Consider the following 12,201-nt stretch of genomic DNA (forward strand, 5'->3'; position numbering starts at 1 on the left):
TCCCAAATGTATGTGTCTTGACTTTGCAGAGAAAGATATTTGAAAGGTGTTGTCAGTAACTAAAACTTCCCTGTGTCTTCATCTGCTTGATAGCATGTAGAAAATAAAATACATTTTTAAAGGATGACTCCATTCATTAAATGAGAATCACTTCTGATTCTGACTATAATGCAAACGGCACACACCAAATGTTATAAAGGAAGGTTATTACAAAGTCTTTTCTCAAAAAATAAAACTAAACCATCAACAATCGCTTCTCATTTATTTTGTTTTGTTTGTTTGTTTCCTGATATGTTGGCGGATTCTTTAGTTTTCAGTAACAAGATTTGCCAACGATGGCTTTTGAACCTTCAAATACTCTTGTAAAATGTGTCTTGGTGTTAGGCTTTTCTAGGGAAATAATACAGTGTTACTTGAACTGAAATGAAAATATCTGAGAATGTTTACAATTTTGTGTAGAAGTAATCAGTACTTTTCAACTAGGTTTAACAAGTTAAACAACAAGTTAACTGTCTCATCTCAAGAAACATAATACACAGAATGGTAATTGGTTGGGGAAGATGCATTAGTACTTCAGTTTGAGAAAAAGAAACATTTTCAATCATCTCAAAAATAGTTTTAATTTTCCTGTTCATTTTAGTGACATCACATATTTAGACTAAAATTATCCCTAACTTCATGCAAAGCATCTTGTTCCCAGAAACATTATAAATGCTGAATTACGAGCCAAAAAGCTGAGGAAAAAGAAGCCATAGTTTGACTATTTTGTCTGCAATACATGGTACAAAGTTGTAGATCATCCATCTCTCTCTTTATTCCGTTTATTGAAACTGAATCTTTCTGCTGAAAATTCAAAAGGAGATTAAATCAAAGGAGAATATCATAGTATCTTGAAGACAGAGGGGAAAAATAGCAGCAGAAATAAGGTTTTTGGTCATTTTATTTTCACAACTCAGTATTTTTAAGGATCACAAAATTATGCAGTGCACATAGGTATATCGTACTCATTTCTTGTTCTCTTTACATTTATAATTAGACTTGTAAATACTAATTTGTGTTTAATTTTTGAAACCAACCTCTGATGAAAGGCTATAAATATACCGACTTAGATGTCATTGACTTTTTTTTGTGCTTACTGCCTTTATTTTTCCAAACAGAGCTGCTTAGGGCAGTAAGACCTGGCGGTCTGCTCAGTCTCTTTCTCCTCCTCTTCTTTTTGCATTATTTTCTCCAGCATTTTCACATGTTGAAATAGAGACAGGCGACAGAAGGAGCTAAATATCTGGGCAGCGACAGCAAGAGCGATTGTCGGAGGAAATCCTTGGCTGGCACAAGGCTCAGCAGTGCTGCATTGATTCATTGCAGCTCAGGACTGAGAGCATATTGTGCAAAGTGCCATTAGCAGGGGAACAAACACTAAAAACCCAGACAGATAATCCATCTTTTCAATTATTATAATTATCCCCCTGAAATTCTTGGAAGCTATTAGTATTGGTAGCTCTTAATTGCTTTTCTTTCTGCAGTACCAGATTTCACTTACCTAAACCAGTTCTCACTTGTCCTTGATGCAGATATGCACACATCTTTGTATCAGGCTTAGACATAGCTTGGTAGGTTCAGTTTACAGGGCTCCTCTTACTTATTGCCAATTTACATAGGATTTGCAAATTCTGAATTTTGCCTGGAGTCTTTTGTACGGCCACAGAATGTGGCTGAAAGCTGACGTTTTGCTTGATGTTAAGTCACAACCAAAGAAGAAACACTTTTAAAGTATGTGTTTATTTGCATGTGCCCAAACAATATTCTAATTTGTCTTTGGTTCAAATATTGGCCTCAGCTTGCTTGAAACAAAATACCCAGCCATTTACTGGAAAACCATGTGGGTGCTTACTTAAAATTCAGTCTGAACTTGCTTCAAATCTGATTCCGATTCCTTTTAAAACCTGGCTTGGGATTCCTGTGTTCTCAAACTGTGACAGCCCTTTTGAGGAACTGGCCTGATTTTACATGCTGAACTTGTGAGTTGTACCTATGTTTGAAGTCCAAATGTATTCTTCTACGGAGGCGGACATGATTCTGGAGCCCCTTGAAATTGCTGCCTCAATTCAGTTAAGGAAGTGCTCAGTGTGAGTAGTCCCGTCCTTATTCAGCCGAGTCCTTGTGCACTCTTTAAAATACCTTGAAGTTCAATCAGTGCTGAAGCGAGACCTTTGTGAAGTCTAGCAGCTGAACAAGAAAGGCAGTCTAGCCCTGTCTACACAAGCAAACGTTCCAGAGAGCCCTCTGACATAAGAACCAGGTTTGGAGGCATAATAACATTACAATAAGTGGGCTATTCAGCATATTAATAAATTTTAACTGTTGGATTTTGTGGTAGTTACATTATTTCTTTCTCCACATTGAAAGAATTCACATCATTCACTTTCAGTCTCAAGACATAAAAAAGTGAAGATAAGCATTCATCAGTAAATTTCTTTCATGAGTTGTTTTATTTGAATTTACAGCATATCCATAAAAATAGAAACAGTCTTTAGAACCATTCTGTGATACATAGTTTCCAAGGTGAGATGTACAATGGAAATAGTGAAATATCTAATGTGGATCTTTTTCTACATTTATACATTGAAGATGCTGTGAGAAGCAAGCAGGAATTATGCAATTTGCTGTAGAAAGGAAGATGAAAATATAACTGAGCACTTTAATGTCTGTGTAGTTCATCAACCTACAAACAGTTTCTCTGGATGTTTTGCTCTAATTTTGTGCAGAAGATACAGTTTGAGAGTGCTCATGCCAACACCTTTGACATTGTGATTTGCATGTAACTATATAAATATAATATACTTTGCTATCTAGAGCTTTATACATATGAAAAATTATGGTACAATAAAAATCTATACACATGGTGCTACCAGCTCAGCAGCTGCTAACTTAAAGGATACATCTAAAAATATGATTGCTCAGCTTCTGAAATATAAAATAAAAGAGCAATCAGAAATGCTTTTTGTTTAAATAGTAATTTACATAAACATTAATCTCTTCATTTTCTCCATTTGCTTATGTCTGGTAAAAGGATTCCCTTTGGTTCGTTGGTTGGTTGGTTGCATCTGTCCTTGGCAAGAATTGTATTTTTAAACAGTCCTTTGTGTTTGTCTTAGGCAAAGGTTAATATACTTGTAAAACAGTAAACGTTGGCTGGCTTCTACTCCAACTTTGTGCTCTTGTACTGCTGAATGACAAGTAGCTAGTCTGAAAAGTTCTGCAGAAAGGGAACACAAATTGCACGGTGTCCCCACGCTGAAAGATACAGCGGTGAAAGACTGGCATTTATACTGCATGCCAGCGTAAACCGCTCTCTAGATTTATACAGTAGGCTTCGCAATGAAGCTTTATTATTCAGAACTTTTAAGAGCAGGTTTAGCTGCTGCTCAGTCACAGAGGGGCAACACATGTATAACCACAAGTTCATTTTATTTCCTAGGAAGTCTGGTGAGAGATCTGGTTAAAAAGCAGCTTTACGATAGGAATTACAATCAGTTGCTAGAAGGTGTATGTTAACCTGAGATGAAGTACACCAGTATGGCTACCGTTCTCCACTGCTCCTCTTTGCTCCCAAAGCAAGAAAGTGTGAAAAGCTGGTGCCAGTGGGCTTGTGATGGTACCACTGACCTCAGGTTTTCACCTAAGGTGGGGTCTGGAGTGGTGAAGAGCACGGAGTGACGAGCTGCAAATAACACGGGGTGGGGGGAGAAACGGTCTTTGGAGCAAAGTGAAGGTGATTTCCTGATCTGCTGGCCTGGCTCTTGTTATATGAACTACAAGCGATGGCAAAGGGAGTGGAATGTAGCCAATCAAGCTGAAAAAGAGGAAATTAGTGAGTCGCACAAAAGCAAGCAATGCTAGCTCAGTCAGTCAAAAAAAAAAAAAAAAAAAAAAGAGAGAGATATGCTGAAAGAAAAAAAGTGCTTTGAAGTACAGAGGCTTATTACTTGATTTGTAAATAAGATGAACCTCTCTCCACCCAGGTTATGAAAAGTAAAAATTGTCATGTATGGGTAATTGATGGTGACAGCTCTGGCATACACGGTGTGGGAGGCAGTGTTATTGTTTGACATGCCCTACATGTGTAGATAACAAGTTAGGCTCTCATGTTTGCCTACAAATTGTTGCTAAGCACATTTGATACCCTTTATATTGATAATTCTGTTGTCTCTTGGTTTCATCTCTATTTCCTTTTAGGACAAACAAAAAGTGGAATAGCCTACAACCTCCAGCTGCACCCTGCTGCGTTTCAGGCAAATCTGGAATCAAATCGAGGTGCTGCCTGAGGAAATGGATATTGCCAGTACAGATTTAATATGCTTTAATTTCTCTCTTTTTTTTTTTTTGGTCCTGGTTTTCTCAGCCCCCATTATTGATACTGTTTTCCAAATTCCCCGTCCCTGAAAAAAGTGAACTGGAATCGATCTTGGTTTCACCTCTGTTAACATCACCAAGAAAATCCTGTTTCTCAACTCCCACAGCTCACGTACTCAGTGACCTGGTGAAGTGCCGCCTCTTCTATTTTTTTATTTCCCCATGTTCTGTATGTACTTCATTCCAGGAGGAAGCATTTGTGATTTGGAGAAAGAAAAAGCTGCCGATGAACGTTCAGTCTCCGCATAGCACTGCTAGAGACGAGCCCAAAATACTGACTCAGATCTGAATGTCCCCAGTCTGAGTGTCTTTATGTTGGCAGGTTCTTTCCCTACCAAGAATCCCAAGCAAAGATGACAAATACAAAGAATGTAGATTTAGATTTGAGAAAAGCAAAGTGAACTCATATTTTAGATGCAATGGAGCTTTGCTTTTCTCAAAGGTTTTTTGAAAATATCTGTCCAAGTGAGACTTGACCTGCCAGGAGGACCATATGGCTTGAAGGAACAGGGGAGACTTCTCCCGCAGGCCATGGGATTAGTATATCTGTTTTGCTTGCCTACTACCTCACCAATTTACGTGGCATGAGGCTGAATGCTCTAATTAGGAATATAAGAGGGTTTTTAATTATTTCTACTAGAAAACTGGTGCATTTTAGTAAGTTCTCCCAGTCAGAAAACAATTATCTCCCTTCAATTGCTTTTGGTCCCTGAGACTGACTCTCTTCTTGCAGTTCACCTCAAAGATATCAGTTGAAAACAAATAGCCCTTTTCCTGGGATGAGCTGAATGCCCTGTGGAGATTATGAAGGATACTCAGTACCAGGCAAGGCCAGGTCCTGAACTTCTGCCTACAAAAGAAGGTACCAGTGGTGGAGATAGTATGGGTTCTCCAAACAAACACTCATGGCCACCTTGTAGAGCCACTGATCCTTATGGCTGGGATGAGCTAACTGAAGCTGAACCCACTGTCCAACTTAACAAAAGCAACTGGAAGCCAGCAAGTGTTTAAACACTCAGAAATCGGAGGTGGGAAGGAACAAGTGATATTGGCCAATGAAAGCTATAAACCAGATGATTACGGAACAAGACTACTTGGCTCAGAGATGCTTACTGTTTCCTCCACTTATAGTTGCCTTCTGAAGTGGACTATCATACTCACTAAATGCCCTAGTATTTCCCTCCTTCCCTTTCTTTGCATGACTCACAGCATTGTCATAAGTCACATTATGCCTGTATGATTTAAAAAAAAAAAGAGAAAAACTTCACAAAAAGGGAAAAATAATCATAATTCTATAATGTTATCATATATCACAGAAAACTGTGTACATTTTTTCCCCATACAGGACATACTTCAAATAAAATAATTTTAACACCAATAATGATAATGTTCCTTCTTCCCGACAGAAGTAGAATTGGCTTTTCACCCCCGTTTGGTACATAAATATAAGAAAATAGTCTTTGAATATTTACATCCAGGTGTTTTAAATGCTGTTTCTTGACATATTTAATTCTCATTTTCTCTCCAGCCACGAGCATTCTTTCCAAACTTATATACTAATCTCCGACCATCCACACGCTCCAGGATTTCTCTTTTATAATAATATCTGTTAGAAGAAGCATATAGAAAGAGATTTAAGATTAAATTCCTGTAGAGTCCTAAAAGGACAGTGCCAATTAGGGAATCCCACAGCCATTTTAAAAGCCTTTATTTTCTATTGTTATAAATAATACCTAAGATTATTCTAACTGAAAGAGAGTCAAGAAAAAATTACTATCTTCTTTTTTATTTATCTTCTGAATTGGAAATTCACCCTTTTTCAAGTCACAGTGTGTTGCCATATCTATCATATACTCTCACAAAATTTCATATTTTTTTTCTAGATAAGGCAGCATCTGAAATCAGACCAGGTAAGAATCTCAGCTTCCATTTAAAAATACATTGTGAACTTCACCTCAGCCCACTTGCCCATTTTTCCCTCCTACAGTCAAGCAGCTCTGTTGGTGGTTTTTGTGGACCTACTATACAGAAATGGAGGAGGAAAAAGAAAAGACAAACAAAATTGTAATGTAACACTCTCGAAATCGGTGTGAGAGACTTGGTTGTCAAATAAAGCAACTGGAGATATAATAAAGAACTGCTTACAACTCATTTTGAAAAATTAACTGTGTTCTCAGTTCAGGCAGTGACTCTTTATCTGCCCCAGGTTTCTATGGCATCTTCTTAGCTCACCTCATAGCCCGGCTGAGTTTCTCATAGGTCATGCTGCTGTTGTTTTTCTTCTTTCCCCAGAGCTGAGCCACAGCCTCAGATTTTAAAAACCTGAAGACACCTTCTGACCGGTCTTCCCACTTGATTAATCCTGGGTTTTTCTCAGGATTGAGAAGAATATCTCGAATAAATTCCCAGAGATGAGTTCCTCGAGGGTCTAAAAGCAAAAGGGGGCAGGAGGAAAGAGTTTAAGGAGTTTTCTGGGGGTAGGCTCGGCTTTGTTATGCCATTTGGTTTTGGTGTGTCATCCACAGAAAATGACTGTTCTGTACAGCTGGCTCACAGCTCCCACACCACAGAACCCATGCTTCGGAGATGCATGGGCAATAACACTGACCACCCTTACACTGAGACCTGAGCTCAGAGCCAGTCTTTGGCAATCTGAGTCCCTTGGTAAGAGCACAGGAAGGTACACCAGCAATGAGGGGAAGCTGAGGCCAAACCAGCCACTGCTTCACACTGCACTTGGCACTATTTCTACCCCAAAGATAACATTTAAGACTTCACCTGAGCCCACTTGTCCATTTTTCCTGATAAGCTTCTACGGCATGGCACATAACCTGATATTATGGAGGCAACTGAGGTATTGTGAAACAGCCAGGACAACTGTAAAGCAGGAACTGAAGCTGTATGCATTTAAGGACAGACTGATAGAAAGCAAAGGAGGTGAAATGATGTTCCACATTAATGAGTATTTTGTCTTCAGTCTATTAGATAGACTTGAGGAAGTAAGGAGTAAGGCAGATAGAAGGATAGTGACAAAGCTGGGTAGTCAAATTCAAATTGGTAAAGGATATTAATAAAGTTTGACTGAGACTAATTCCAAAACAAATTCCAAAAGAAGCATGCAATGAGTTAATGAAATATCAAAAAAAACTGAGACATAGCAATAAAGGAGTGATATCTTTGTGAGAACTTGAAATACAAGGATAATGTGAGAATCACCAGAAGACAAACTGTGTTACACTTTGCAAAAGAAATTAAAAGCAAATAATAAAAAACAAAATCAGCCATATAAATGGAAAGAAAACAGGGAAAATACAAGGGTAGTAAGCTGAAGACTGAGCTAGAGATTAAGATAGCCCAGATATAGCCAAACATCAAAATGAATAATTTGCCTCTGTTTTTGATATGAAACATGTTGAAGGTGAGGACAAGAGCAGGTTGATTAGTGAAAATTATTGTATGGGAATAGAAATGAACATAAAAAGGCAAAAACAGATCTCAAAGTTCAACATGCAGGCCTCCCAATTTAAGCACAACTCAATCTCACAGTTACTGTAGAGAGAGCACCAGAATGTCCAGGTTCAAGAGAATAAGGCGAAATAAATCTACCAAGAGGTGGTAGTTTATGATTGAGGAATAAGACAGTGACAAAGTGGGCCAGCAAAATAGGAGTCCTTTGGTCTGATTTCACAGCTTGCAAGGGTTTAGAACAAGTTTTGAAGGAAACAAAATAGTCAAAGATATGAAGGTAAACAGAAACTGGTCTACGATACTACATGGATTTATTAAAGGTAGATTGCAGTCGACTGACCCAGTATTTTTCTTTGATATAATAATTTTTAAAGGTGTGCCATGTGGACATTAGTAAAATACTTGATAGACTGCTGTACAGAGCAGTACTGCTGAAGTTCGAAACGTAGGGGATTAGCCAAGCACTGCAAGGTGACCCTGTCTATATGCCAAGTCTGCAATGGCGTTTTTCCCAGGTCTGTCTTCTGTCCAGTCCTATCTGATCCTTATATTAGCAACCTTGTTGCACAAAAGGAAGGAAGGAAGGAGGGAAGGAGGGAAGGAGGGAAGGAGGGAAGGAGGGAAGGAGGGAAGGAGGGAAGGAGGGAAGGAGGGAAGGAGGGAAATGAATAAGTCGTGTGGATGACAAGTTCTGAACAAGCAAAGTTGGAGAGCACTGTCCATGTGAGAGAGGATAGGAAGAGAAGTCAGGAAGAATCAGGTAAACTTAAGGACATATTGAAGCAGGATGAAATCGAATACTACGGAGTACAGCAAAGGACCAATATAAAGGATGTCTATTTTAAATTGGGAATGACACAGGTTGCAAAAGACATAGGCAAGACATTTTCAGTATAAAAGTCTCAGTGAAGTACATTAATGGAAATGTACCTGGAAATCACAATTACTGTAGCCTTTTGTCAGATTCAGGTAGAATCAGAACCAGAAGAGGCAGGATGATGAGGGGAACATCAGAGTAAGAGCGGAAGCAGAGGGGAAGGTGGTGACGTTGGTGGCTGGTGGTGCCGTGCTTAGGGAGGTCTGCCAGGAGCCGCTGAGCGGGGTCTCCGGGGCAGCACACCGCGGGTGCCGGCCCTGCACATCTCGGTGGCACTTCGCGGGGCACGGCGCTGCCCGCGCATGAACCTTTCCAGTTTAATCCTGGGGGCTCCTTTGTCATTCCTGTACTCCAGGTCACCAGCCTATCTCAGCACCGGGCAGGGACAACTCACTTCTGGTTCTCTTTCCCTGTAACTTCTCCATGATAAAAGCATATACATCTGTACTGAGTCAAAAATCATGTAAGCAATAGTACCAGAAGCAGTCAGGTCCTTGGAGGATTCAATCGCAGTAACTCCATCTAACCAGTCTTGTTTTCAAAATGAACTCAGAATGCCTCCTTTTCCCTCCCGAAGGGGATTTACACTTAACGTGTTTCTTTTCCTTCAATCAAATAACCATTATAACCACGGATGTAGACTTACTGTGCTTCTTGGTGTGGGACTTTGGGGTATGCTCTTGTGTCTTTTTCACTTCTAAAGAATCTGCAGAGAAGGCAAATGAAGACTATTTGTAAATTTGATTAAAGGTTTTCCATTGACTCGCAGGTCGAAAGAAATAAAACCACAAAAAAGAATGAATATCTCTTTTAAAGGTAATCATTTTTCAGAAGGTAATCTAAGTGAGGAGGGAGGGGGAGAGTTTTGTTTTCTGTGCTATATGTTAATCAGCACACTTCACAAAGAGACCATTGATGAATAAAGAATGAATGCAGAGGTAAACATTTGGCTTTTGAAACCTAAATTAGATTAACAAATACCTCACCCCATGCTATGTGTGAGAGACAGGAAAATAAGAGGATCACGTCTATAAAAGGAATCCTGAACTGTCCCATTATTTCTCAGTCTTTGCAGAAGCATGTATCTTTAGGGGCTTATTTGTTTCTGCAGAGATGATCTAATGTGAAATGTATGTGCTGGTACTGATGCACAGAACACCTACCTGACTAAAACATAATGACCTGGCAAAGCGCTGTTGTTTGGGGGGGTCGGGTGTGGGAACAGGACTGCGCTAGTAGGAGTTTTTTTGGCAGCAGGATGTGCAGATCTTGTTGTATGGCTCTGAGCCACAGCAACATGCCACTTCTCATCAATGGAACTTTCTCACCTGCAGCCAGCCTCGAGAGGAATCGCACTGCTGGCACGAGCGCTCGTTCGGAAACCGAGAAAAAGAAAAGTTCCATCTGTTCATCCCTGTCACCTACCTCGCAGTCTGCACATTTCATGTTCTCATCCTAAAACAACCACAGTCTGGCTCTGCTATTGCCATTAATTAATAGCTTTCACTCAATCAGTCTCGTGGGCTAGTTCTAAGAAGTAGCCCCTCCTGTGTTTGCTTTTTGGTGTGTTTAGTGCCTGAATTCCATAAAGCAAAGCTTAAGGTCCCACGCACGTTTTCCCAGCTTCTATAAATGCACAATTATCATACTTTTTATAGAAACCAGGCATTTGCATGTGCAAATGACTCACAGGAAATTTTCATTTGCATAAAAACTTCTCGGATCTGCACAAGCAACTGCAATGACTGCATGTGAAAAGGTAGATGCAAAGCTATTCACACACTTGCTATATTCATACATAACTGGATATATAAACTGAACAGGTCAGAGAGGATAAGTCTAACCCCACTACTCTGAGCTTGATGTAATTACTGTCCTTGACCCCCAAGCTGCAAATATGCTTTGAGTCATTTTGCCTTCCCACACTCAAAGAGCAGGAACCAGCCAGAACCCCACTCAGCTTGGGGGGAAAAAGTAAAATGAGGCTTATTTCTTTGCCTTTCCTCAGATTATGATTCCCCTGCTGTTATTAAAAGTCTCTGGGAACTTCACCTAGTGAGGACAGCAGGACCAGGTCCTTTATTTACCCTCTTATTTAAAACCCCCTCATTTTAAAATCCCACAATCCGCTTGCAAATATTTGCTATGCTCCATTTAGCTGGAGATTTATTCTTGGAAATTCAGTTGCCTTCTACCTGGCCAGTGATTTATTCTTGATTTCAGCTGTGTAAATAGCCTCCCTTTCTGCCTCTGCTCTTACATGGAGACCAGTTTCAAACACGCGACGTTAGGAGGCTGGGGCCTGACAGATGAAAAGAGTTACGATGCCGTTTCAACAAAGCTGTCTTGCAAAACTTGTGACAAAAGGTTGCAGAGTATTTGCATATGATTCAGGAATGAGCCATTTCTTTACGGGATATACAAATTTAGTTTTTACGGGAGGCTGTGCCCTTGGCGTGCCACCCTCGCTCTAGGCTCAACAAGTCAGTGGGTAAACACACGGAGCCAGGAGCTTGACAGGTCCCCAGTCCCGTCGGAGAGCTCTGAAATCCTCGCAGCCATTTTATGAGAGTGGGTGGAGGCAGCAGAGAAAGCAAACAGGGTGCTTTTTTTTTTAAGGTTTTCGTGGTTTTCTTTTTCTGGTTAGGTCTTTTTTTATTATTATTATTTATTGCTGTGTGCATTAGCTGAAGCCGTATGTCACCTTGGCAAGGCTGGCTGTGCTCAGGGGTCAGGACACAAGGAAAACACGCACGCAGATGCTGCTCCTGCCACCGGCGTGCTTGCCAGCATTGGGCAGCCCCTGGGAGCCGGGCTCGGGCAAATGGCTACGAATGTGGCTCGCAGAGACAACGCCTGTGAGGCTGCGTCCACGGCTGCATGTTCTCCTTTCTCATCCTCCCATGGCTCCCACCATTTTCTCTCTCCACATGTTTGCTTAAGAGCCTCCTAAGAGGGTCCTGCCTTTTCTCCCCCACAATCTCTGCTTTCTTCTTTTCTCCCCACATCACTCTTGCCCCTGTCCTCAGCCCCTGCCACCGAGGCATCGCCTGCAGAGCGCCCCAATGCACAGCGAGCTACCTGCACTTTACCCAGCCCTACATCAAACGGGCTTGCTCTCTTCAGCAGGCAGATTATCGCTCTGCTGCATCCCCAGGACAGCTCTCTGCAGAGGTGACACGACAGGCGGTGGCCTCCCTGGGATGGTCATGAAGCCACCATCAGGTGAGAGAGGGTCCAGCAGGAGTTATGGGGTGCAGAGGTGCCGAGGGCTCCCCACCTGCCCCGTGGTTCCTCCGCACCAGCCCGGGCAGCCCTGAGCCTTGCCACCCGCACAGTACTGAGCGCTTGCTCCTACGGAAATACAGCCCCATCTGGAGAGGACCACGGTGCTCATTTGCCCATGTTCAGCTACACTACAGAAAAGCTTAAGACAGAGCTGG

At 41.1% G+C, this 12,201-nt stretch overlaps 1 protein-coding gene across 3 annotated transcripts in view; it reads right to left on the bottom strand.

Moving 5' to 3' along the window:
- Positions 1-2,466: 2,466 nt before the first annotated feature.
- Positions 2,467-12,201, bottom strand: part of EHF (ETS homologous factor) — a 32,952-nt gene continuing 23,217 nt past the window's right edge. For 2 of the 3 annotated variants that reach the window (XM_026099983.2, XM_026099985.2), the window contains 3 exons: positions 9,405-9,464; positions 6,646-6,841; positions 2,467-6,019 (listed from right to left, as the gene is read on the bottom strand). In XM_026099983.2, the coding sequence (XP_025955768.1) occupies positions 5,920-6,019; positions 6,646-6,841; positions 9,405-9,464 (356 nt within the window). In that variant the 3' untranslated portion in view covers positions 2,467-5,919. The remainder of the gene's footprint in view (positions 6,020-6,645; positions 6,842-9,404; positions 9,465-12,201) is intronic. The other variant, XM_064512800.1, reaches the window with a different exon arrangement.

Source organism: Dromaius novaehollandiae, chromosome 5 (genome assembly GCF_036370855.1).
Source record: "Dromaius novaehollandiae isolate bDroNov1 chromosome 5, bDroNov1.hap1, whole genome shotgun sequence".
NCBI classification, from domain to species: domain Eukaryota; kingdom Metazoa; phylum Chordata; class Aves; order Casuariiformes; family Dromaiidae; genus Dromaius; species Dromaius novaehollandiae.